At 42.0% G+C, this 26,959-nt stretch overlaps 3 protein-coding genes across 7 annotated transcripts in view; 2 read left to right on the forward strand and 1 right to left on the reverse strand.

Annotated features, from left to right (window-relative positions):
* The window catches only part of LOC117674873 (serine/threonine-protein phosphatase 4 regulatory subunit 1-like), a 41,510-nt gene extending 37,843 nt beyond the window's left edge, over positions 1-3,667 (forward strand). For both annotated transcript variants that reach the window (XM_034433090.3, XM_034433089.3), the window contains one exon: positions 157-3,667. In XM_034433090.3, the coding sequence (XP_034288981.1) occupies positions 157-311 (155 nt within the window). In that variant the 3' untranslated portion in view covers positions 312-3,667. The remainder of the gene's footprint in view (positions 1-156) is intronic.
* A 1,022-nt stretch (positions 3,668-4,689) lies between these two features.
* ANKRD60 (ankyrin repeat domain 60) lies at positions 4,690-12,346 on the forward strand. 2 transcript variants are annotated; one of them, XM_034433005.3, is made up of 4 exons: positions 4,690-5,108; positions 5,994-6,121; positions 7,614-7,779; positions 11,418-12,346. In XM_034433005.3, the coding sequence occupies exons 1-4, from the start codon at positions 4,835-4,837 to the stop codon at positions 11,663-11,665; spliced, it is 816 nt and encodes a 271-aa protein (XP_034288896.1). In that variant the 5' UTR covers positions 4,690-4,834; the 3' UTR covers positions 11,666-12,346. The 2 variants fall into 2 exon arrangements, with proteins under 2 accessions (XP_034288896.1, XP_034288895.1); XM_034433004.3 differs by having other exon boundaries at positions 4,705-5,108; positions 5,991-6,121.
* A 1,470-nt stretch (positions 12,347-13,816) lies between these two features.
* CIMIP1 (ciliary microtubule inner protein 1) overlaps positions 13,817-26,959 on the reverse strand; it is a 59,715-nt gene continuing 46,572 nt past the window's right edge. For 2 of the 3 annotated variants that reach the window (XM_034433085.3, XM_034433086.3), the window contains one exon: positions 13,817-15,385. In XM_034433085.3, the coding sequence (XP_034288976.1) occupies positions 15,191-15,385 (195 nt within the window). In that variant the 3' untranslated portion in view covers positions 13,817-15,190. The remainder of the gene's footprint in view (positions 15,386-26,959) is intronic. The other variant, XM_034433088.3, reaches the window with a different exon arrangement.

Here is a 26,959-nt window from a genome sequence, read left to right on the forward strand (position 1 = left end):
TGCTTTTCCTTGCTATAAAGACTTTGAGTAGTATTTTCATTTTCTATTCCTTTTGTTTGTTCACTTTGCATTTTATTGTTGGTTTTTCACTGAACGTTTAAAAAAAGGTAAACGAATGCTTTGATGCTGAATAATATTCTCATATTAATTTCTTAGCATATTTTAGAAGTGTCGGGAACCCTCATCTGGATGCTGTGGAAGAGACTGTTTTGGTTCTCCAAGCGGATAGGGATCAAGACGTTTCATTTTTTGCCACCATCAAACCAAAACTCAGTAACATGCATATCACGTTACTTGAAAAGCAAAATTAACATTTTTTTGTGCATGTAGTCTATGAAATTACTATTCAGCTAACAAGTTCCTGCTATGACTACTAACCGACGTGGTAGAAGAGGACTCTTATCAAGGAAATAATGCAATTCGCAAGAAAAGGCCATGTTCTTAATCCTGTTTATTAAAGTGAGAAACATGTTTGTCCTTTTATGTACATGCCACCTTGATATGGAATATTTGGTTTTTTAAATTTTTTAATATAATTATGTTCTTTCATGAATACGAGGAGTAATGCTTGTCTATCAAACATCCAGCTATATGTTCATATGGTTATGTGAGCTTGTGCATATTTGCAGCTCAAACATCATTCCACAAACTAAGAATGCCTTTCACGCTGACTCAAGTTACAGTGACAAACCAGGACAATACTTGGTTTGACTAAAATTAAGAGCATTGTTGGTGAACCTAAAACACGTGGGCCTCTTGCTTATTTTGTTCTTAATTGAACCACGGGCATCCCCATTATATTGTATTACATTATTTAAAGCATGAAAATGTGCTCTTTGGTAAAGAGTTCAGAAAACAAATCTGTAACTTGAAAAAAGATAAAGTAAAAGTGCAGATTAATGTTCTCTTTAAGGTGATGGCAGACAGTTTCATGATCGTTAGCAGAGTGTGGGAAATTAAATGAACTATTCTTTGTCCTTCCTATTCACCTGTTATCTTTGGCCGGTGCTGGTCTGTCTTGTGATGAAAACTGCTGTTTTCAAACAGCTACATCTGAAGAAATCCTTACATATTTTCTAGGGTATATTTCATTGGAGACGGTTTGATGCTTGGGTCTATAAACCACAGGAATAGGACTGACATGTTTTGGGGAGTTTCTCAACATTTGCTCAGTAGAAGGAAATTAACATTTTCTCTTAGAAAGAAGCTAGGGATATGAGTTAGCATAAGTTTGAAGTTCCAAGAATTGAGTGTGTATACTGGGAATATTCTTTTTTTTCCAAGATTGACAGAAAATTCAGTATGAAATATTTTATCTAGCAATCTGTATAGCCCTTGGATTTTGCAGAACTCCCCTAAATGTGTATTCCATCATCAGCTATGTCTGAAGATTGAGAGACCTTCTGAAACAGCTTTCCACTTAGTATGGGAGGATCTCCACTTAGAGGGCAAATGGCCCTGATCTCTCTATGTGCATATGAAGTCATATTAGACCAACCTTGATCCCTGAGCTGCTTCCTGAAGCTATAGAGTAAAATAATAGTTTTTCTTAATTGCTTTGGACAAGATAAAAATGGGAAAAAAAAATATAAATCAGAAAAGGAAAGGGAAAGAGGTAGATCAATGTTTCTCTTGATTTTACATTGTTAAAATACAGTAATACAAGAGATTTGGAAAAACAATGAAACTTTGGTCTATGAAGTGTTTCCCAACCTTGGCAACTTTCAGATATGTGGACTAGCTGGCTGGGGAATTCTGGGAGTTGAAGTCCACATATTTAAAGTTACCAAGGTTGAAAAACCACGGTCTAGTGAGAGCTGCTGGACATAGCCTTCCCACCTTAAAGATTATACTGTGAGTCCCCTAGCTCTAGATAGATACGAACATTTAACTTATACAAAGAATTTACTATATATACTAGTGTAAGAACTAACCCCCCATCCCCCATCCCCAAAACAACCCCCTCTTACAGCATGATTTGTTTGGCAGAACGAAAATGTATGTGACATAGGCACCTCCTAGGAATCATTCACGGAAATAAATGATCATTGCTTGAGTTAATGGTTTTTTAGTTACGGAACAATATTCTTAAAATGTTTTTAAATTGTGTATTGAAATAGACAAGGTTTTTAATCCCAAAAATCTATAAGAAAGATTTTAATTTTGGGATAAACATAGTGGAATCACTTTAGAAAATCTGTAAAATATGCTTTGTTGCAAGCCTGATTATTTAGCTAATATCTTAAATGTCCTTGTTACAAATAAGTAGCTGTCCTGTGTATTGTCTGTTTGTGTCTTTTTTTTAAAAAAAAAATACAATGATTTAATTTATTAGAATTGTTTAACACATTTTGGACACAATGCTATGAAAGATTGTGTTCCAGGTTGCGAAACAGTTTTTAGATTTTATAATAATCTTATTTACTTTGCAAGTTTCTAAAATGTTTTTTGAACATCTAAAAATATGTCTTTGGTATTTCAGTATAAAAATGTGTAAACTAAATTCTGCAAGCTGATTCTATATTTAAGTGTTTGAGTAAGTTTTAAACAAAATGCCTCTTCAATGCAAATGATTTTTTAATGTCTGCAGTTACTCTGCAGTGACAGTTCTTTTGTAGTTTCACTATCTTTTTCTAACCCTAGTATCCTACAAATATTTTAATACCGGTAGTTAAGATTTTTCTAAAAAATTGTTCAATTTTTGCTTCTGTAAAAAGTTCATTTTTTTCATCACCATGTTTTTGAATGCATGTAGAAATGTCTGAAAAGAACTGTATATATAATCTGCTGTTTAGACATTAAAACAGTTGTTTGATGGCCATCTTAATTTTAGATTAGAATTATTTCCCGCACTATCCAACTAAATATCAAAAATCTGCGTGGAGAACGTTGATGTAGTTTTCATGAAAATACTTTAATTGGCATTATTTATGCATGAGTAAATGGCTGAAAATTTTCACTGAAATGACAAATCAAACTTTTCGTTAATAATTACCACCTTTTCCTAGATCTGAGGATTTTTAAAAATTAAACAATTTTCTTTTTGTTAAAAAATTTTGTAGAATGTTTTCAAACTCTATAGTTGCATGCAGTAGAGGAAGGAAAAATTCTGGACACTCCCAACTTGCTTTGGTTCCCCATATATTTTTGCATTCAGTTTATTATTTAGCTTTGGGTTAAATAATTGCACCAACACCATTCATTTCACAATGGCTGTTAGACCCACTTATATATCAGCCCTGGGATCTGTGCAGTACGGTAGTCTTATGAACTGTTTACCTGTAATAAAAACTGCATGACAGAGTGATGGTACCTTACAGGTTACTCTGTAGGTGAAAAAACACCAATGGACACTTGAGGAGGATAGTCACATGCTCTTTTTCAAATAACGTAAACGTAATTAAACCTCACAGTTAAAGCTGATACATAGTCACCTCTTCTTACAGAAGCTGCATAGATTTCATTTTGAAATCAAACCTGGTGTTGCCTGTTGCAACATAGTTACAACTCTTTAGTTGCAATTCTGCTGTAGTAGTTAAACCTGTCAAGAATGGTGGTTAGAATCCAAATAGTCGGATAGAGTCTGAATGTGCCACTGATTTTGTAAGAATCTATGTAACTTTCTATTCTTATTTATATCAATAAATTCCACCACTGTTTTATCAAACTCTTATTTATTGAATGTACTCTTATTACTGCATATTCTTTTCGAACATCATTTGGCATGCAAGCAGCACAGCATTAATCAGCATCGCATATCATTTATTTATGATGATAAACATAAATATCCCACATTTATTACTTTTTAATAAATGGCTCAACATGGCAAACATGTCCAATACAGGTAGTCCTCAACTTACGACCACAATTGAGCCCAAAATTTCTGTTGCTAAATGAGAAATTTGTTAAGCGAGTTTTACCCTATTTTATGACTTTTCTCACCACGTTTGTTAAGTGAATCACTGCGGTACTTAACTTAGTAACCCGGTTGTTAAGTGAATCTGGCTTCCCCGTTGACTTTGCTTGCCAGAAGGTTCAGTAAAGGGGATGATATGACTCGGGGACACTGCAACCGTCATAAATGTGAGAGAGTTCTCAAGCATCCAGAGGTAACTCACGCGGCCATGGGGATGCTGCAAGTGTAAAAAATGGTCATGTCACTTTTTTCAGTGCTGGCGTAACTTCGAACAGTCCCTAAATGAACTGTTGTAAATCGAGGACTGCCTGTACTCTTGCCTCCTATTTTCTCCCTAACAACAACCCTGTGAGGTGAGTTGGGCTGACAGAAGAGGGACTGACCCAGAGTCAGCTGGCTTTCACAGCTAAAATGGGACTATAACTCATTTCTAACTAGATCCCTTAACCACTAGAGTCCCAGTGTTTCTCAACCTTGGAAGCTTGAAGATGGGTGGACTTCAACTCCCAGAATCCCCCAGCCAGCGCTGCTGGCTGGGGGATTCTGAGAGTTGAAGTCCACCCATCTTCAAGCTACCAAGGTTGAGAAACACAGCACTAGACCAAACTGGCTAATTACTATAGGGTTCTGCATGAAGGAGGAAAGCTGACTTGATCTTGATTCTTTGGAGACTCTTATAATATTGGGATTATTTTGAATCGTATATTTGTTTTACCTGTGCTTGCTGTAAGAAGTTTGACCCCTCAGTTGGCATTTTCCAAATGTGTGTCCTAGCTGCATCATGACATCACATTGGCTACGTCCTAGTGACTTGCCTGGCAGGCATTGTTCTTCGGTCATGACATCATTGGTTCAGGTGGAAAGTGTCAATGGGGATTCTCAGGTGGAAAGACACCAGCGCGCCACCTTCTTCCTAGGATGCAAAGCAAAAGAAAACCGACACCTGGCACAAATCCCCAAACCAGAGCTGGAACAAGTTCACGTACATTATGGCAACGACAGTTGCGTTTAGGAGAGCTTTTATCCCCGCAGTCACGGCTTTTCAATATCAAGTTACAAATAGTTGAATCTGAAGAATATTTTTCGTTACCCGAATGTCATCGGGATTTAAGTATCGGAAAACTGAAGAATCGACTTGAGCTTTTTGTTGGGATCCCAGTGAATTTCCAGCGAATTCAATATCTGGATGAAGGTGAGCCCTCCTGTCTATGTGGCAGCTTATGTCCCACTTAACCACAATGTCATAGTCCTCCGTGTAATGTAAAATTACTGGCTGAGCCAGGAATTTTTTTTCCTGAATATTGGACCGTTTCAAGGGTTATTAGTCAAAAGGGTCTCCAGAGTAAATAATAAAAATATATGGTTATAATATGTAGCTATATTACATCATAGAAGACTTAAGTTTGGATATACTTAAATAAAAAACCTGTACAGTACATAGGTACTCCCAAATTCTGTGCTAATGAAATCTGTGTTCATTGTTAAGTCCATCAAGTCATTTAATTTAGACAGAAATGTGTATCTTCTAGTTCAGGGATCTTCAACCTTGTCGACTTTTAAGACTTGTGGACTTCAACTCCCTAGGAGTTGAAGTTCACAAATCTTAAAGTCGCCAAGGTTGGAGACCCCTGTTCTAGTTGATTAGTCAATCACTCAGGGCAGCTCATTACCTAGTTGAATAATGAAATGTTTGCAAGCAAGCAACCAAGCTCAGAGAGCACCAAGGACTCTCTAGCTCATAGAAATTGTTTTTTTTAAAAACACAATATTATTGGCGTGTAGTGTTTTAAACCTACCCGGAAGATACTACTACTAATTTCAGTTTGCTTCAGTGATGGTATTCAGCCAATTCTATCAGGTTCGGGCGAACTGGTAGCGGCGGCTATGGGAGGCTCCGCCCACCCACCGCTACCAGTTCAGGAGAACTGGTGGCGACTGCAGTGGGCTCCGCCCCCCTGCCTGGATGTTATCATGTCCCGTTTTTGATGCTCTGCACATACGCAGAAGATGCACACTCACATTTGCTAACCGGTAGTGAAGGTAAGTGAATACCACCCCTGGTTTGCTTCTATAGCAGATCTTGAGGATGAGTCTACATTGAGGAAACATGAAATCGTCCCTGGAGGAACTCTCACTATGCGAATTTGGCCAGAAGATTCTTGGGGACAATTGGTGGCTGCAGCTGCAAGTGGAAAGGTCAAGAAGGTTAGTCTGAAAGTTTTACAAGTACCTCGTGCTGTTCTGTAGAAACCACGATGAGTGCTTTTTGAAGGGCTGCCTTTGAGGCAAGGAATATTTCAGTGGTAAAAGACAAGAAACAGCGAAATTTGAGCATAATGCCAAAAAAAAACCCTGCTAGAATAATGGTTCTCAAGCTGTGGTCTGTGAACCCCTAGGGAGGCCACGATGTTGTCACGGGGTCTGTGGAGGATTGAAGAAATGTTATGATTTAAATCTTGAATTAAGTCTTGGGGGGTCCGTGGCCACAAAAGCTATTTAAAGGGGGTCCACGGTAAAGAAAAGGTTGAGAACCACTGCGCTAGAGAATTCCTGGAAGATGACAAATTGATCATCAATAGACACACAGACACAAACAACACCTACTTACCATTCAAAAGAGACAATCAACAAGTCAAAATGGGAACAAAGACCAAAGGACCTCACCACCAGCAATCAACACCCAGATGGAAATAGATTAACACCAAGATTAACATCAGACCCACAATCAAGAAGTACAACAATATCCCAATAATTTGCTTTCAGAAATCTTGGTTAATTGTGGTTCTGAACACTCACACTTACATAACAGACTCAATTGAAACATATCAAAATTCAAAACTGAGGTGTTAAAAGGAATTTTACCTGAATAGTTCCTCACAGAGATCTAGATCAGGGGTCTCCAACCTTGGCAACTTTAAGGCTTGTGGACTTCAACTCCCAGAATTCCTCAGCCAGCTGGCTGAGGAATTCTGGGAGTTGAAGTCCACAAGCCTTAAAGTTGCCAAGGTTGGAGACCCCTGATCTAGACATCCCTGGCTACTTCAAGATTTTGAGGCACACTACAAATCGAAACAAAAGGCACCAAAACAAAGTAAAGTTATCTGAATAATAATTCAGAAAATAAATCGGGATTAGATATGGTGAGTCCTCGACTTGCAATTCATTCAGTGACCATTCGAAGTTATATCAGCAATGAAAATGTGACTTATGACCATTTTTCACACTTTTGCATCCCCATGGTCACATCGAAATTCAGATGCTTGGCAACTGACTCAGGGATGGGTTCTACTTTCCTTTACTACTAGTTCACAACAGGATCACGCACACGTGATAGCTTCGCTCGCTCGTGGCCTGCTTCTGTGCATGCGCAGATCAGCAATGACAACATCTGGGGCGGTGGGCGGGGCTTCTTGCGAACCGGTCTGAACTGGGGGCAACCCACCACTGAACTGACTCATATTTATGGTGGTAGCAGTGTCCAAGGGTCATGTGATCACCTTTCATAACCTGACAAGCAAAGACAATGGGGAAGCCAGATTCACTTAACAACCGTGTTACTAACGGCTGCACTTCACTTAAGAACTGTGACAAGAAAGTGTCAAGTGTTGAGGAAATCAGGGGATTCAGGCAGTTCGATTATGTTTCCTTTTCCTGCTTCTCCATACCGAGCCTTTAACATTTGCTTCTTTATTGCCAGTTGCAAACCGTAGGAGTCACACAGACCTCCTCGTTCAGCACTGCAAATTCGAGGCTAATGACGGAAGAAAAGAGGAATGACTGGTTAGCGCACCGAGCATTCGTGGCTTTATTTATTACAGCTCACAGAGGCCACACGAGGGCAGTGGAATATTTGCTCCAAAATGGTAGCGTACTAAGTTCTGAAACTGATTTTTTTTCCCCACACAGGTAGTCCTCGAATTACAATCATTTGTTTAGTGGCCGAAGATACAACGGCACTGAACAAAAGAGACTTATGATGGCCATTTTTCACACTTACCACCATTGCCGTATCCCCGTGGTCACGTAATCAAAATTCAGAAGCTTGGCAACTGGCTGATCTTTATTTATTTATTTATTTTTAAATTTGTATACCGCCCTTCTCCCTGAGGACTCAGGGTGGTGAACAGCCAAGTAAAAACATAAACTACAAACATTAAAATACAATTAAAAAGATATATATAAATTTGGCCCCATGATTAAAAATAATAACAGACAATTAAAAACATTTTAAAAAGTGTTAGGCCAGTCCGGCTTGCTGGAAAAAGAAAAAGAAGGTTTTTAGGGCACGGCGGAAAGCACCGAGGTCTTGGACAGTTGCCGGGTCCCCGGGCCGTGTGGATCACCTTTGGCGATCTTCTGACGAGCAAAGTCAAAGGGGAAGCCATATTCGTTTTACAACCAGGTGAAACTAACTTAACAATTGCAGTGATTCACTTAACAACAGTGGCAAGAAAGGTTGTAAAATGGAGCAAAATGGTCTCATTTGGCAATGGAAATGCTGGGCTCAATTGTGGCCATAAGTCAAGGACCAGTGGTGAAATTCAATTTTTTTTACTACCAGTTCTGTGGGCGTGGCTTGGGTGTGGTGTGGTTTGGTGGGCGTGGCAGGGGAAGGATACTGCAAAATCTCCATTTCTACCTCACTCTTGGGGGAAGGATATTGCAAAATCTCCATTCCCACCCCACTCTGGGGCCAACCAGAGGTGGTATTTGCCAGTTCTCCGAACTGCTCAAAATTTCCGCTACCGGTTCTCCGGAACCTGCCAGAACCTGCTGGATTTTACCTCTGTCAAGAACCACTTATAATATTGAGGACTACCTATCATTTAGTAATAATTCTGCTAAGTTAAAATTAAAATAGCTTAAGCCTAGAGAGGTCACTTCTATTCAATACTGGGCTGAGGGGAAAATGTCTCTTTTTATTTTTTATTTTTTTTACTGATTTCTGTTTTCAAGCTTGGGGCTTCCAAGACCGGCATCTTCAAAAATTTCTGTGTCCCCCCCAAAAAAAGCTTTGGAACTTTCCTTTCTCAAATCAACCCTTCCTCCATGCTGGCCATATTGGCAAATCTGCCTCCAGCTGATCCAGCTTCTTTTCCATGAGCCCAGAACTGCCCAACTTCCAACATCAGATGATGCGCAGAGCGATAAGGAACAGGCTGATGTAGCTAAACCCATTTTGTGCGAACGATGACATGGGCAACTTAAATCTCTGCTTAAGAGGAAAGAACAACTCAGGCTAGAACATAGAATAACAGAGTTGGAAGGGACCTTGGAGGTCTTCTAGTCCAGCCTCCTTGTCGAGCAGGAGACCCTATAACAGGGGTGTCAAATTCAATTTCATTGAGGGTCATGTCAGGGCTGTGGTTGGCCTCGGGGGGCCAGGCGGGCGTGGCTGACTGGGTGGGTATGGCCAACTTGAAGCCACTCACTGGATGTGGCTGACTGGATGGGCATGGTCAACTGGGTGGGCGTGGCCATCTTGATGCCACTCCCCAAACTGCTGGCACGTTTCCTCTTCGCTCTGGGTAGACCGGGCCGAGGCTGGCCCGATGTTTCCTCTTCACATTGAGTAAACTGGGCTGAAGCTGCATTGGGTAGACCGGGCTGAAGCGATGCAGGCTGGCTCCATACATTTTCCAGGATGGCCCTGCACACCGGATCCGACCATATCACGGGTCAAATCTGGCCCGCGGGCCTTGTGTTTAACACCCCTGCCCTATACCATTTCAGACAAATCTGTTAAAAGCCTCCAGCTTTTAGAAATGAGCATGAGAAATGTGGATAACAGAGGATAAAAGAGATTCTATCTCTGACTGTATTTTATGCAAAGCAAATGTAAAACCAGGAGTGAAATTCAGCAGGTTCTGACAGGTTCTGGAGAACCAGTAGCGGAAATTTTGAGTAGTTTGGATCTCTTCCCTTTTTAAATATGTAAATTTTAATCTGTTTTTAAATTATTGGGGTATTTTAATTTGTCTGGGCCAATTAATTTAATTTGATTTTATCGGGTTTTTAAATTTTGTGTATTTATGTATTTTATTGTTGGCTGTTCACCGCCCTGAGTACTTCGGGAGTAGGGCGGTATACAAATCAAACAAACAAACAAACAAACAAACAAACTGGCAAATACCACCTTTGGCTGCCCCGAAAGTGGGGTGGGAATGAAGATTTTGCAATATCCTTCCCCCAGGAGTGGGGAGGGAATGGGGATTTTGTAGTATGTGTAGTCCGCCAGCAGCCTGCGGAGCTGGCAGCGGAGTCGGACAGTGAAGAGGCTGGGAAGGACAATGGGCCAGTCCTAGAGGCTGGGGAAGGCCTGGATGAGGGCTCTGCATCGGAGGCAGAGATGGGGTCAGGGCCATCTGGGAGCGATGTGCGGACTCCGGAGCCTCCAGAGGCGGACAGCAGAGAGGCAGGGGAACAGGAGGAGCCTGTTTCTGGTGCATGCATGTGAAGAGCTGCCAGAAGCCAAGAGCAGCTGAAGAAAAAAGGACAACTCGGGAGTAAGGCCAGATGATTGGCCACTCCCATAAGGCTTAAAAGAGCAGCAACGAGCCATTGGGCTCTTTGTAGAAAAGCAACGTTTATTCCCGTGCTTCTTGTCAGCGTCTCTTGAACTTTGTGGGATTTTTGCCAAGAAAAGCCTTTGGCAGGTTGCCAAAGACATCAAAGGTTGGTGATAAGGCCGAGGGACTGGTTATTAAGAATTTTGTTTTGGACTAAGCAGAGAATGAATTAATTCTCAGCTGTTTTAATAAAATAAGTTTGTTGAGGACTGAATTGTGTTTGGTAACCACTACTCGGGCCTTGGTCACAACACAGTATCTTTCCCCTGGAGTGGGGTGGGAATGGAGATTTTGCAGTATCCTTCCCCTGCCACACCCACCAAGCCATACCATACCCACCAAGACATGCCCACAGAACTGGTAGTAAAAAAAATTTGAATTCCACCATTGTTAAACCCAGTCTTATTGAATCCCAGATATACCATATGTTTTGGAGTATAAGAAGCACCTTTTCCCCATAAAAGGGGGTGAAAATTTAGGTGCATCTTATACACCAAATGTAGCCCTGCTCACCCATTGCCCCCTACCCTTTGGTCTCTGCCTCACAGCAATTACCTCCTTGCAAGCAAACAGCAAGAAAAAACAGCTCCTTTCAGCTTCAGCACAGCCTAATTAGCACAGGTTGATTGGATCGGCCTCCCAACTCTCAGCTGATTTCCTCTCAGCTGTTTTGCGCAGGGCTGCTTGCTGCAAAGAGGTAAATTTCTGGAGCAGGTTTTTTTTCCCCTTGTGCTAATCAAGCTATGCTGAAAACGAAAATGAAAGTAAAAGAGGCTGTTTGCTGTTTGCTGCAACGAGGCAAAATTGCTCAGAGGCACAGGCAGAGGGAGATTTCTTTTTCTTCTTTTCCTCACCAAAAAAGGTAGGAGCGTCTTATACTCCGGTGCGTCTTATACTCAGAAAAATACGGTATGTCTTTTATTCCTTTTCAGGTGCTGATGTGAAACTTAAAACCCCTCTGGGTAGAACAGCCCTCCACGTTGCTGTCACTTCGGGCCAGGTTGAATGTATCAGTATCCTCCTTGACTCTGGAGCCAGGGTCAGCGATGAGGACAATGAAGGGCACAATGCTGTACAACTGGCCCGGCTGTGGAAACAGAGAGAGAGCGAAAGGAGGCTTTTTCGGCACAGGTGGATGATCCGAACAGTTAGAAGCAGCCAACACCAAAACATCAAATAGAAGCTGGAAATCAACGCAGATTTTTTAAAAAATTGCACAACTGATGTAGGGATTAAGAACACTTTCCACATGAATTTTCCTTCAGAAATGTATGCTGTATTGAAATACAAGACTTCATTTCTCCACAGAGGTTGTACCCAACTGTAAATGAGATAGTTATAGCAATGATAGAAAGTCTTAAAATTCCTCCATGGTTACTAGTGTAAGGCATGTGCTCCTCAGGATTGAGCTACAGTGTTTGGGGGAAATCTTGCTACTTCCATCCTGTTATCCCAACAACCATCAGACACTTATGGAATAGATGAGGCTGGTAGAAGAGCCCAAAGTCATCCAGAGAGCTTTCATGACTGAGGTGAGCTAGAACTAAGGTTACCACGGTTCTAGATCAACCCCTTAACCTCCATACCATACTACGTCTCTTATCTCCCCTGATGTAGTTCCACTATTATATCTAGAAGGTACCTGACTGTATTAAACTGTGTATAATGTGTTGGGTCAATCTTATTCAAGTTTGTGTTCAGATCACCAAGTTAGAACACCTATAGGAGTTCCTATAGAGGTCTAGTAGTTCCTGTTTACATTACAAGATCGCTGGATTGAAGAAATCTCAATTAAATGGTTTGACACCTTAATGCTCCACACTAAATGCTTAGTTCAATTAAAAATTATCTTGAGAAAGTAGATCTTCATCTGTTTTTTTTGCCATCACAGTTCTTTTTTCTCTTGGCTCTTACGAATAATATGTGTTGCAACTGCAGATCAATTTGGGAAAAGGAGATTTTTCAAATGTCAGGATTTGCAAGTGGGAATACATGATGCCCTCCCAATGTTTCAATTTCACACTTATACGTCTGTAGCTCTGTTTCCTGTATCAGGAACGTAACATTTTTTAAAATCAAGGCACCAGACCTAGGATTTGTGTTCATTATGAAGAGTACGAATTTTCATCCTGTGAGGAAAACCACAGCTAGTTTTACTCACAATAAGTGTAATATCAATCCATCTATAAGTAAACCTATGTAACTGAGCTGGGATGTATTTTTCTCAGTGAATGCATATGCTGTAAATTTTTCTTGCTTTCGTTGGAAATGAAATAAGCTAACTGTCTGCACATTTGCCACCTGAGCAAATATTTAATAGTTTACTTTCGGGTAGAAATTCACACTTTCTTGTTTGAAATAGTTTGTTATGCATTTCAATCAGTGTTGGGTTCCTCCAGGTTCGGCCTGGTTCCGCCGAGCCGGTAGCGGTGACGATATGATGTCACCGAACTGGTTCTGCCCCCCCCTGAGAGTTTGTCAGGTTCCAGGTAAAGACTGGAAAAATAAACCTCAGCATGCAAAACCAAGTAACCAAGTTTGTTTATCCTGATATTGGTACTGACTGGCCACCTTAAAGTGTTAGAGACAGGAATCTTTGTTGGAGCTGACACTCCATGCTCCCCATCACCTTTAAAGCAGCATACAGCTCCACCCCAGTGCAATCACTCAATTATCCAATTAACCCGTATCCTCCCTCTCCCTCCCCAATCCATCACAAGCTGCTTCAGTTGTTCGGCATTGCTCCGTCTTTCCTTAAAGTGATAGATGGTGATAAACTACTTCAGTGCATGACCCTGACGTCATCTAGCATGCGGCTGGGAAGTCGAAGTGAGAGGCATGCCTCGGGGCTGACGACCCAGGACATCAGGCACACAGCAAGGGTCGTCGGCGAAAGTGTGCAGCAACGGAATGGCGATCCCCACACAAATGACGGCCCCAAGTACCGTTGCAGAGCTGGGGCTGACACAGTTGTTAAGTGAGTTGTGCCCCATTTTATGACCTTTTTTTTGCCATAGTTGTTAAGCAAATCACGGCAGTTGTTCAGTGAATCATGCGGCTCTTAAGCGAATCTGGTTTCCCCATTGACTTTGCTTGTAGGAAGCCAGCTGGAAAGGTTACAAATGGTGATCACATGACCCCGGGACAGTGCAACTGTTATAAGTACATGCCAGTTGCCAACCACCTGAATTTTGATCACATGACCAATAGGGATGCTGCAATGGTTGTAAGTATGAAAACTGGTCATAAATCACTTTGGTTCAGTGTTGTTGTAATTTCGAATGATCACTTCGAAGGTCTCCCTGTAGTACAGAGGAATGGAGAGGTAATATTTTCAAATTTTTTGGTACAAAACTGTACCTGAATAAGCAGGTGTATTTATTATTAACTATATCTCCATTCTTCTATGGAGCAAAAGGCAGATAAAGGATCTTTAAATATTTCCCCCCCAGCTCTGCTAGGCCAGCTATGTTTCAACAAAGTTATTACATTCCAAACCATCCATATTGTGTCTTGAATTATTACTGAATTGTTCACCCTGGTTCTTTATGGCCTCAGCTAACCACTAAATCAGAGGTCCTTCCACCCCTAATTTTAAACTATATCACTACCGAAGACAAATCTCCTTTTTTTTGAGTATCTCTTCCTGCTTGAGCAATCAGACTGTCATTCTATCAGTGTCCACCAGAGGGCGCGCAAAGACTGGACATCAATCCATAAACATGGGCTTTTGAGAGAGCAGGAAAACCTTCAAAATTGGACAGAAGCAGGTTTGGCTGAAGAAATGACAATGGCACTGAAACAAATGAATCCCGGTTGTGTTCTGGGTTTTAGCTACCACTGGATGGTTGTAATTACGGGGCAAGGCAGGAAATAAGGAAGAGCTCTTCGGCTACCACGATCTTGTCTCCTGCTTTGTAAAATACTCAGGTATATCTCTACATTCATATGTACTATTTTGTAAGCCCCAACTGCAAAAACGTCCATATGCCTTCTGTGATTTGTACAGCCTGTTTTCTTCCTTTAAAAAAAACAAAAAACAACAAAAAAACCACACATCCACCCACCCAAAAATACTGCTTTCTAATTGTGGTAGTTTGCAACATGTTCCTGACAGATGTCGGAGTTATTATCGAAACATTTATTGCTTATTGAATATTTTGCAGATTGAGGAAAAGGAAGTCACTTTTTTTAAAAAAAAAATTGTCTAGACTGTTGGTGTTGGGGAGGGGTGAAACTAAAACAAGGTGAAGAATTTGGGTCTCCTTTCAGACAGGGGAACGTTCACTTGTCCCGTTTGAGGAGAACAAAGTAGCCCATTGAGAAGGAGAAGAGAAGTTTGTCTCAAAGACTCTAACAACAGTTTTTCCTCATTCCTGACAACTTTAAGATGCTTGGACTTCAACTCCCAGAATTCCCCAGTGGGAGAATTCTGGGAATTGAAGTCCACGCATCTTAAAAGTTGCCAAGGTTGAGAAATACAGCTCTACAATTGTCAGTTTGGCTCCGTAGAAGAGTTTAGTTTCTTATCTATGGAGGGTTTTTTCATTTACTAAGGAAAACAGTTTTATCTAGGAATGAGCAGAAGCCCTGAATTTTATCTTTCCGAAAAGTGGGAATACTTTGGACAATGCCTTGCAGGTGGCTGATATCTCAGCATCTTAGATGCTATGGTTGAATGGCTGTAACGTACTCCTGCTTTGTTTCATGAAGACATCTTTAAGTCAAAACCGGTTCCTTGAAAATCAGACACTTTTTCTTTGCTGGGTTTTTTCTCATCCTCTGAAGAACTCAAGAGTGCCTGCTGCTGCTGCTTTCTGACTGCCGCTAGGTCCAACGAAGTTATTTTCAAATGTGGATTTTGAAGGGTGCCATCATCACTGCAGTAAAGTACACAACACTGAAAGATAGCAAAATATTTATTTTAAACGATCAGGGGCCTGCCCTTAGACAAGTGCGTATTTAAGAAGTAAGGAAAAAAGGAAAAGCAAGGAATTAATATGAATAAGGGAAGTTAGGAACATGCACACAACATATATTTACCGCTTTTCTGCCTGCATACGACCATTTTAAATGTGCAAACGGATCTTAAAACTATACAGCGACACTTGTAGCTGTCATTTATTGTCACAACACAAATTATGTGCAAATGCTCAAGTGTTTTTTTTTTTTTTTTTGGATGAAGTAGCTTAATGTGTAATTTTGGTATTCTCTTTTTAAAGCTGTTATTTGGTGTTATTTTTGTTATTACCTAAATTCCTGAGAAGAGACTGTCAAGGTTTGGGCATTTATTCTGTTGCAGCTCCTTGTTCTTCTAAGAGGCCACTGATCTTCAAGATATTATTTCTGGACTTTTTTGTTTATTTGGACAAGTGGGGGAGGCAGCCATAAGGTTAGAAACAGGGGTAAAATCCAGCAGGTTCTGACAGGTTCTGGAGAATCCAAATTTTTTTATTACCGGTTCTGTAGTAAATTTTGAGTAGTATAGAGACCTGGCAAATATCAACTCTGGCTGGCCCCAGAGTGGGATGGGAATGGAGATTTTGTAATATCCTTCCCCCAGGAATGGGGAAGTAATGGGGATTTTGCAATATCCTTCCCCCAGGAATGGGGATTTTGCAATAACCTTCCCCCAGGAATGGGGAGGGAATGGGGATTTTGCAATATCCTTACCCCAGGAGTGAGGTGGGAATGGAGATTTTGCAATATCCTCCCCTCAGGAGTGGGTTGGGAATGGAGATTTTGCAGTATCCTTCCCCTGTCACGCCCACCAAGCCACACCACGCCCACAGAACCGGTAATAAAAAAATTTGGATTTCACCCCTGGTTGGAAGTACATCTACTGTTTGAACTTTATGTGCTTTGCCAGTACGGCAGCAACTCTTCTCCCTTAACAGCCTGGGGCACACTTATTTCTCCCCACCCCAAGTTTTTAATTTTTTAATTTTTTTACAAACATATCGATGCGTAAGCAGTGTGGCACCTGGGTGTCATACATTCTAATGCAAATAAAACTAGTAGAATTAATCATAGTTATTGCATTCAATCAACTTATATATTTCTAATAATAATACACATTTATATTAAGTTGCAGTCTGCGATTATTCAATTATTCCATGTTTTCTCTTGTTATTGCTTTTATTTTATTATATAAAAGTGTATACAGTAATATTCCCCCGTTCTCTTATTTCTATCTCTTATTCTAACTTTGAATCATGTCACCTTTTATTAAAAGGTGTTTTCTTTCTGTCCTACCTAACTTCTAGTCATGCCACCTACCTAAAGAGGCACACTTATTAAGAGGGAAGAAAACCTAACACAGTCTCCCTTCCTCTCTCTCCTAGCACACACACACCTTGGCCACCATTAGCATCCCGACCAGGCACTGTTTAATCCAGGGATCCCCAACCCCCAGTCCTTGGACCGGTATTGGGCTGCTGTATCCCAGAAACCGGGCCGCACAGACAAGAAAGTCCCATCCATAGGATGCAGGCAGCACATGAAATCATGCCCCCTCCAGGCGGTGGAAAAACCTCTCTCCATGGAACCCGTCCCTGGTGCCAAAAAAAAAAAGGTTGTAGGCCACTGGTTTAATCAGCTGCCTTCAAGATTATTTTGGGGGTGGTGGTCTCCTCCTGAGAGTGACACATTGTATAGTGTCTCTTTGTAGGTGGACACTTCATGACGGGTTGTTATGAAGCAGAGGAAGATGTTCTGACCCGGCTCCCAAATACGACAAACCCTCTGTAGTTAAATCAATGATTCCTTTATTAGGAGCGCCAGCACCCTCTCTCTCTCACACAGCAGGCTAACAAGTTTGTCTGGCAGGGAGATGAATAGTTGTCTGTCACATCTATTCATCTCCACCCCCTGCCTTTTATCCCCAGAGCTAGGGTGGGGCTTCGCTAGCAGCGGTGGTTCTTCCTTCCCGAGGATCGGCCCACGGATTTCCCCTGCTCTCCTCTCCTCTGCCTTCTATGCATCCGCGCATCAGGCACTGGACCCAACTGTTTCTCCTCTTCCTCATCAACCACCTCCAGACCTGGGGGTTGTTGACTCTCCATCTGAGGGTTGATGGATGGCCCAGGCTCTACCTCTGTCTGTCTCTATTGCAGCTCCAGTGATGGGTTGCCCCTGGTTCAGACCGGTTCGCAGGAACCAGTAGTTAAACCGGCGGGAGGCTCCGCCCACCGCCCTGGATGTCGTCATAGGTGATCTGTGCATGTGCGATCCCGTTGCGAACTGGTAGTAAAGGTAAGTAGAACCCACCCCTGAACAGCTCCATTCCCTCTTCCCCCTCGGAGCTCTCAGGTTGCCTTGATGCTGGCCCTGACTCCCACGCCGCCTCCTCATCTGATTCGGCTTGCTGGAGGGGCCGGTGGCTGACAGTCCATAACAGAAGGTCTGGAAGGCAACTGATGAGTTAATGGCCTTAATGCCACATTATCATCCCTGGATCGGTCTCACTGGCTGACAGGTGTTTTATTCCCTTCTTCTCAGTTTTACTGCTGAAATTATCAGAGCGAATTTTATGGCAAGAGCCTTCAAACTCCCTTTAGATACTAGTTTGCGGAATCTATCACTTGTTTTAGCAGATAGTGTGAAACCAAACTGGATCATACGCTCTTGATTTGTTCAGCGTGGTGAGAACACAAGAATTGTGTATCTAAACCTAGTTTCGGTGCGATGTGTGAGCCAGATCTTTGGATTCTTTGGAGGACTGGACGAGTCAAATCCATGCCCCACCTCCAGCCACTCCTCATCTATTACTTGTGTCCTGTAAATATGCAGCAGCCAAAGAAGCTAATACAATCCTTGGTTGTATAAACAGAGACATAGAATCAAAATCACATGAAGTATTAATATCCCTTTATAAGCCTTGGTGAGGCCAAACCTGGAATACTGCATCCAGTTTTGGTCACCACATTGCACAAAAGATGTTCAGCCTTTGGTAAAAAGTGCAAAGAAGAGGAACTAAGATCATTAAAGGCCTGGAGACAAAAACATATGAAGAATGGTTGCAGGATTTGGGTTTGGCTAGTCTAGAGAAACAAGGGACTAAGGGGGACATGATAGCAATATTTATGTATGTATGTATGTATGCATGTATGTATGTATTGGTTCGATTTATATGCCGTCCTTCTCCGGAGACTCAGGGTGGCTTACAATGCGTTAAGCAATAGTCTTCATACTTTTGTATATACCTGCTTAGTAGGGCTTTCGGCCCCCCCTAAGCGGTGTTCTTTTTTTATACAAAGTCAGTTTATTTAGAACTTGATATAAAATCAAGTCAATACAGCATGGAGAAGTCAGCAACTGTTCTTTGGGCTATCAGTCACATTACACTTCGAGGTTATCCTATCATTCCCTTCTGAAGATAGTTTTGGCAGCAAATAAGGAAAAAAAGAGGAGCCATCTTGCCCCAATGGGATTGGCCCAGAGGTGGAATTCAGCCGGTTTGGACTGGTTCGAGCGAACTAGTAGCTCCGACGATCAGCTGGCCCTGCCCACCAGTCCCCGCCTTATCTTGTCCTTTATTTCCTGCTTTCTAGCTCATCTCAATCGCACGGCACAGCTGATTTCTCCCCCTCACTGTTCTACTTACCATTGCTGACTTGGAAGGTAAGCAGCTGAGCTTCTAAATGCTCCATTTTCAGCGCGAAGTGCGCACTCACCGAACCCGCTGTTAAACCGGCAGCATTCCACCACTGGATTGGTCCATCATTCTCCAACAAAAGAGGCTGTCTGCCAAAGAATTTTGGCTGATGGAATCTAGGAGAAGAGCCTTTTTCTGTGGTCCCTGCCCTTTGAAATATTTTCCTGTTGGAGGTGAGGTCAGCCCCCACATTTCTGGCCTTCTGGAAGGGCCTTAACTCCTGGGTCTGCTGGCTGATCTGGGGCTCCTGTAGGGGCACTCGCTGCTGGGGGTGGTTGAAGGAGTAGGGAGAAGATCGACACCCCTGGGTTGCTTGTCCTCTTGGTTTTTTAATCTTTATTCAATCTTTCTTAATGTTTAACTGTTTTGTATAATCTCTTTATTATCCTATAAGCTGCCCAGAGCCACTGTTTGCTCTTGAAAGGGGTGACATATAAATTTAATAAATGAAAATAAAATAAAAAGTGGAAGAAATGGCAAGAAAGAAAAGAAAGAGAAAGAAAGGAAAGAAAGAAAGAAGGAGGGAGGGAGGGAGGGAGGGAGGGAGGAAGGAAGGAAGGAAGGAAGGAAGGAAGGAAGGAAGGAAGGAAGGAAGGAAGGAAGGAAGGGAGGGAATTCTTAGTACATTCCATAGGTGCCTCCAAGCTCTTAGAATTTTGCTGAAAAAAACAAGACTTTTATGAAAATAGCTTTCAGTACGGTAAATTAGGAAGTACAGAAGAAGCAATAGTGAAATGGTGACAAACGAAAGGTGATACCTCAAAGATCAGCAATGTTTTTTTCCTCTCAAGCATTATTGTGTACTCTTATATAACTGAACTCTTGTGAGCTGATAGGTCTTCTTTTTGCACAATAGAAAAATTTCATAATGTCTAGGTTCCGGGGACCCACTCACAGCATTTAACAAAGGTATACTTCTGGCTGATTGTTGCAATGCCCCTTGATGACTTCTGTAGGAGCATCCCAAGGTGAGTAATGGTTAGTTATGATTTTGGGGGCTTCTGTTCGTCACTTCTGATTAGCTTTTCATGTCTACTTCCGGATGGATGGAGGGAGAGAAAGAGAAAGGAATGTTACGTCTGAATTCCAGGTTGCGTCGAGTTAATTTGTGAGTAATAAACAGGATAAATAAATCAGATGTGTGTGGATTCAGGTGCTGAGACCCGAAGAGCATTTAAAAGCAGGCATAGTGACCTTGAGCAAGATGCAATTTCAAAATTGACTGAAATGTGCTGAGGATACAAAACAGAATCGCAAGGTTGGGTTGGAAAGGAGGAGGCTACGGAAAAGAGCGAACATCCTGAAATAATTTGACTATATTGGAATTAGGGTCTGGTGAGTGATTTATGTGGGCTATAACAGTGAAACCAAATAAGGTAACAAGGCTAGGGAGAGAAGCAGAGCTACAGAAGTCATTTGAGAAGTACGTAGGACGTACATCATACTGCCACCGAGAAATGTACTTAACTGTATGAAACAGAGTAAGGCGAATCAACCTTGACCCGATGCAAATTGTCAGTTCAATTTCAAAGCGTTGATTTCATTCACGTCCTCAATTCAATGGAGGTCAGTTCCATTCAAATCCAATTGTTGCATTTATTTGGAACAAATAATGCCTATGAAGATTCTCTCTCAAGTCATTCAGGTCATGGTTGTTCCAAAAGATTCTTTCTCCCCGCCTCCCCTTAAAAGGCAGCTCTGACCAGAATTGAAGAGGCTTCTTGGATGAAAAGCAAAAAAGTCTTCAAGGAAAAACAAAAAAATCCAGTTGCCTTTTGCAAAAGCCCCTTTTGGAATATTCGGATCAAATAGTTTAAAGGTAAAGGTAAAGGTTCCCCTCGCACATATGTGCTAGTCGTTCCTGACTCTAGGGGGCGGTGCTCATCTCCGTTTCAAAGCTGAAGAGCCAGCGCTGTCCGAAGACTTCTCCGTGGTCATGTGGCCGGCATGACTCAATGCCAAAGGCGCACAGAACGCTGTTACCTTCCCACCAAAGGTGGTCCCTATTTTTTCTACTTGTATTTTTACGTGCTTTCGAACTGCTAGGTTGGCAGAAGCTGGGACAAGTAACGGGAGCTCACCCCATTACGCGGCACTAGGGACTTGAATCGCTGAATTGCCGACCTTTCGATTGACAAGCTCAGCGTCTTAGCCACTGAGCCACCACGTTCAAATATTCAAATAGTTTCAAATTCAAATAATAGTTTGAATGGGATTAATTCAGTTCAAGATGACACAGACTTGAAAACCCTGCTTCTGGGTGCCTGGATTAGGGGTGCTATTCAGCAGGTTCTGACAGGTTCTGGAGAATCGGTAGTGGAAATTCTGAGGAGTTCAGAGAACCGGCAAATACCTCCTTTGGCTGGCCCCAGAGTGGGGAGGGAATAAGGATTTTGCAGTATCCTTCCCCTGCCACGCCCACCAAGCCCTGCCCACAGAACTGGTAGTAAAAAAAATTGAATTCCACCACTGGCCTGCATTCATTCAGGGATTCCAATTCGAATCGGGGATTCAGTTCAGAAATAGATGATTTGGTTTGGAGAGTTAATCTAATGGGCTCTAAAGCTGAATGCTAGACTCACATATTAGTGCATGCTAGGGAACGATACTAAGCTTTGGTCAAAAACATCAAGATAGGGGTGCAGATAAAAAATACATTGGGGTTGCTAAATCTGAGCTGTGGTGGAAAAATTCCTGCTCCAAGCAATGAAGAAAGTAGCTCCATATTTGACTAAGGACAAATCTGCTTTTTTTTTTTTTTTGCTGCAAACTTGGAAGCATATAGTTAGTCCTTGACTTATGACTAGAATTGGGCCCACAATTTTGTTGCTAAGTGAGATAGTTGTTTCTTGCCACAGTTGTTATGTGAATCATTAGTTGTTAAGCGAATCTGGTATAGTTTATATTGATTGCTTATCCAATATCCTATGACTATCACTAAGTGTTGTATCTTATGACTATGATGAATGTATTTTTATGACTATGATCAGTGGTGGGATTCTGCCGGTTCTAGGGGGTTTGGCCAAACCCTTTGTTAAATTGCTGGCTCGCCCCGCCCCTCCGCACTACTATTTATTGCCAATAAATAGTGGTGGGCGAGGGGTGGGCGAGCCAGCAATTTAACAACGGGTTCGGTGTTTTTTTGTAATTTTATTGACCCGCGGAGCTTCATCATAGGCTAATTAGCCCTTGCTTAGATCGGGTCCGAGTCTCAGCTGATTTGCTCTCAGCTGTTTTGCTCACGGCTCTGCTCCTTGCTTGCAAAGAGAGCTTGATTTTTTTTCCCTAGCTATGCTGAAAAACGAAACAGAAAGTAAAGCAGGCTGTTGGCTTTGCTGTTGTTGCAACATTGGAGAATTAGGCAGGCAGATTTCTTTTCTTTTTCCTCACCAAAAAAGGTAGGTGCAAACAATAGGAAATTTAGGGCAAAAGAGGAGAGTTCAAGATTTTAAAACACAAAAGAAAAAAAGCTCTATTTAACTAGGGAATTGTAATAATTGAGATACTATTAATTGTATATTGTGTTGAAAGCAGAAATGGTTAAGTTGTGGTTTGGAGGAATATATGGGGGAAATTATTTGGTTTATTATTATTGGTAAATATAATTAATTGATTTGTAAGAAATTGGATTGCATGGAAATAATTGGAATATTCATGTTCATATTGATTAATATACAAAAAAGGTAGTTATATAACTAATTGAGTTATATTAAAATGTTGAATTTATATTAAACAACTGTAATATTACATAATTAACCAATGTGAGGATGGATATAAAAATAGATGACAATGGGAAGGGGTATAATATAGAATAGAAGGAAAAAATTGAATTTAATTAAGATTAGAGATGAAGATGAAGGATAATATTGGTTTTTTACAAAAATAGAGGAGGAATAAATATGGCAAAAAGGAAATATAGAAATTGTAAATTTAATTGAAATGACTAAACACTGTTTAAATTTGTGAACCGGCCAAATACTCTGTTCAAAGAAAATACATTGTTTGTATGTGTGTTTCTAATTATTGTTATTTATTCATATTTGTTCTCTTTTATTCTTTAAAGTTTAACAATTCATTCTTTTATCTTAATATCTTTATATTTGTTTGGGGTTGGCTTTCTTCCCTTTCATCTTTTTTATTGTACGGCAATCTTTCTCCTCAAACCTACCACCTCTCTCTTTTCTTTCCTTCTTACTTTCTCTTCCTCCCCTTCTTCTTCTCCTCCCTACTTCCTCTTCCTTTCTCCTTCTCCTCCTCTCTTCCTCCCTCTCTTACCCTCACTCCTACTCTAATTTCCCTTCCCTTCCTCATCCCTCTCTATTGCTGTATCCTTTTATGCATATGGACTACTCAGAGGGCTGAAAAAATTATTTCTGACTGGTCCTCAAACTTTTGACCAGTCCTCGAATTTACGACTGTCCTCACATTTTACGTTTTTGCCCTATCTTGTCACCATGGTGAAGAGAAGCAGTTGCGAAATGAGTGATACGGTTGTTAAGAATGCTACAGTGGGCATAAATGATGACCAGTCATAAGTACGAAGACCGGTCAAAAGTGCGAGGACCTGTCAGAAATCACTTTTTTCAGCCCTCTGTAGTCCCTATGCAGATAGCCACGCCCACTGGTCACATGACCAGCTAGCCACGCCCACCCAGTCACATGACCACCAAGCCACACCCCCCAACTAAGCCACACCCATAGAACCGGTTGTTAAAAAAATTGAATCCCACCACTGACTATGATCATGATTTATCCAGGGGTGGGCTTCAAAAATTTTAGCCAGGGATTCTCTGCCCGGTTGCTGGGTGGGCGTGGCCTGGGTAGGCATGGCCTAGTCAGCCTCTTGCACCACGGTGGGGGGAGGGGCTTTTTGCCCTCCCAGGACTCTGAAGGTTTTCCTCGGGCCTTTAGGAGGGTGAAAATGGCTTCTCCAGGTTCCAGAGGGCTCATTTCCGGCCTTCCCAAACTTCTGGTAGGCCTGGTTTTTGCCCTCCCCGAGCCTCCATGCGCACCCTGCACTTACCTGCATCCAAAATGGGATTCCTGGGAGGGGTGGGGTGGGGTGGGCGGGGCCAGTCAGGAGTGTGATTTGAGGATTCTCTGAACTGGTCCCCTTAGAGCAGGGTGTCAAACTCAAGGCCCTCAGGCTGCATACGGCCCGCAGGGTGCAGATCTGGCACGTGGGCCCACGCTGGAAACCACCCTGACGGACCACCCTGCAGTGGCTCTGTCAGTGAAAACAGAGCTTGGTAGGGCCATGTGCGGGCCTCCCGGGCTCTGTTTTTGGCCGCGATAGCCTCCTGCAGCCCTCTGTCAGTGAAAACGGCCCTCCCGGGTTCCTTTTTCACTAGCAGAGGGCTGCAGGAGGCTGTTGTGGCCAAAAACAGAGCCTTGATGAATGATATCAAGCTGGCCATACTCCCTGGCCTCGCCCCCCCACGTAGCCCCCCCAAGTCAAACACAACCATGATCCGGCCCTCAATGAAAACGAGTTTGACACCCCTGCCTTATGGATTCCAATATCCAAGTGAACCCCAAAGAAGGACTCCGAACATTGTCCCAAAGGTGCTTTTCCAAAAAGCAACTGGACTTCCTTGAGGTTTTTTTTTTCCTTGAAAACATTTCTCTTCTCATCCAAAAAGCTTCTTCAGTTCTTGGAGGAGAAGCGAAATGTTTTCAAGGGAAAAAAAACCCCCAAAACAAATAAGTCCAGTTGCCTTTTGGAGATGCCCCTTTGGGACAACCATGGCTTGGATGATTGAGAATCTCCATAGAGACTCTGGACATTGTTTTAGATTGCTGTGCCGCAACAAACATTCACAAGTTTAGTTGGTTTTGCTTGCCTCCTGGTCTTATTTATCTTATCTGTAAAATGAGCTTCGGCTGGAAAGAAACGTGCCGAAAATAATAATTTGCTATTGTAGAGCTAAGACACTTCTTTGCCTTCTGCTTTCCCAAGTGCAGCAGGTACCAGAGCAAATTTACTGCTTTTTATTACCCTGGGAGAAGCAGATAAATAATGAAACATTTGGGAAAACAAGCCCGGATTAATTCTAGCAATGCCTGCTCCCCACCCTCCCAAGAGTCAAAAAATAGCTCCCAGGTTTTTCTTTCACTTTCATTTTCATAGAGACAACCCCCAGTTGTACAATACTGGGATGGGGAGATAGATGAGGCCAGTTCTGGCTCTGACAGGTAATGTTTCCAAGCAGTTGGGAGGGGAAATTAGCTACTAGAGATTTAATTAAAGATAACAAGTTGCTCTTCTTCTCCTACAAATCTGAGCAGTGCAAGTCTCCTTGGGTATAGGCAAAGACCAGTCAAGGGCTGAGCAGGAGGAACGGAGTTGTTTTGTGCGAGGTGGACAAGGTAGCCCTCAACAGTTCATTTAGTGACCGTTTCAAGTTGTAACAGCATTGAAAAAGAGTTACTTATGGACATTTTTCATACGACCATTGCAGCTTCCCCATGGTCACGTCTGTTGTGGTCTGTCAGCTGCTAGAGGAGTCAGACGAGGAGGAGGTGGAGGGGAGAGCCTGGGCCAACCTTTGGAAGGCTCTGATGAGGAAGCAGAAACAGAGACACAGGCAGAGCCAGGGCCTTCTATCCTCCCCCAGGTGGAGAGGCAGCTGTCTTTGGGGCCTGAGCTGAGTGAGGGGGAGGAACAGATGGGGCCCATCCCAGGTACGCGTATGCGCAGAGAGGAGAGGAGAGGAAAAACGGAAGGCAATAAACTGGCTATCAGGGAGAGGCAGACGCAGACGATAGCCAGCCCCTCCCTGGCTGGGAAATAAATAGGAGGGGTTTGTGGGTGGCCAGTTGTCACTGACAACCATTCGTTTCTAGTATACAGCAAACAATTTGGATTTCTTGGTCTAACCCAGGTTTGTTGGAACTAATTACGTTTGATTTTTTGTTTATCCCTGTGAATAAAAGACTGTTACTGCCCTGTCATAAAAAGGGGTTTGTTCTACTCTCGAGTAAGCGTCTCATCACTACTTGCGAAGGCCGGGTCAGAACAAGGTCATCAAAATTCAGACGCTTGGCAACTGATTCATATTTAGGACAGATGCAGTATCCCGGGGTCATGTGATCCCAGGATACTATTCTCCAAAGCACCTGAAGGCAGGACAAGAAGCAATGGGTGGAAACTAATCAAGGAGAGAAGCAACTTAGAACTAAGGAGAAATTTCCTGACAGTTAGAAAAATTTATCAGTGGAACAACTGGCCTCCAGAAATTTTGAATGCTCCAACACTGGAAGTAGTGTTGCCAGGTGTCCACTATTTGAGCGGACAATCCGCTTTTTTCACATTATGTTCACTATTTTTTTTCACAAAATAGTGGACTTTTTTTATTCAAAAGCTTTATGATGAAATTAAAATGTAATTTAATATTTTACATATTATTATAATATATTTGATGTTTTGGATTTTAAGTAAAGTTTTGAAGTGATTATTTTAGTACGTGTTAAAATGTTTGTAAGAAAATATATAATTTAATTGTAATTTTTTAAAATTTTTTTTACTACTTAACACCCCCCCCCCGCTTGTCCGCTATTTTTTGGAAGCAGACCTGGCAACCCTAACTGGAAGTTTTAAAGACAATGTTGGATACGCATTTGTCTGAAGTGGTGTAGGGTTTCCTGCCTAGGCAGGGAGTTGGACTAGAAGACCTCCAAGGTCTCTTCCAACTTCTATTCTATCATTTTTTGCACCCTTGTGGCAAGCAAAGTCAATGGAAGCCAGATTTCCTTTACAATCGTGTTCCTAACTGAACAACTGCAGTGATTCACAGAATAACAGAACAGATTAACAGA

This window comes from Pantherophis guttatus, chromosome 3 (genome assembly GCF_059756535.1).
Source record: "Pantherophis guttatus breed Tessera chromosome 3, ASM5975653v1, whole genome shotgun sequence".
In the NCBI taxonomy this organism is placed as follows: Eukaryota; Metazoa; Chordata; class Lepidosauria; order Squamata; family Colubridae; genus Pantherophis; species Pantherophis guttatus.

What these genes read in the sequence shown, in the direction of transcription:
- ANKRD60 (XM_034433004.3), top strand. Translation starts at nt 4,835, where the DNA reads ATGCAAAGCAAAAGAAAACCGACACCTGGCACAAATCCCCAAACCAGA. An exon ending in AATTCAATATCTGGATGAAG is followed by an intron (nt 5,109 to 5,990) that starts GTGAGCCCTCCT and finishes TTGCTTCTATAG; the next exon opens with CAGATCTTGAGGATGAGTCT. An exon ending in CAAGTGGAAAGGTCAAGAAG is followed by an intron (nt 6,122 to 7,613) that starts GTTAGTCTGAAA and finishes CTTTATTGCCAG; the next exon opens with TTGCAAACCGTAGGAGTCAC.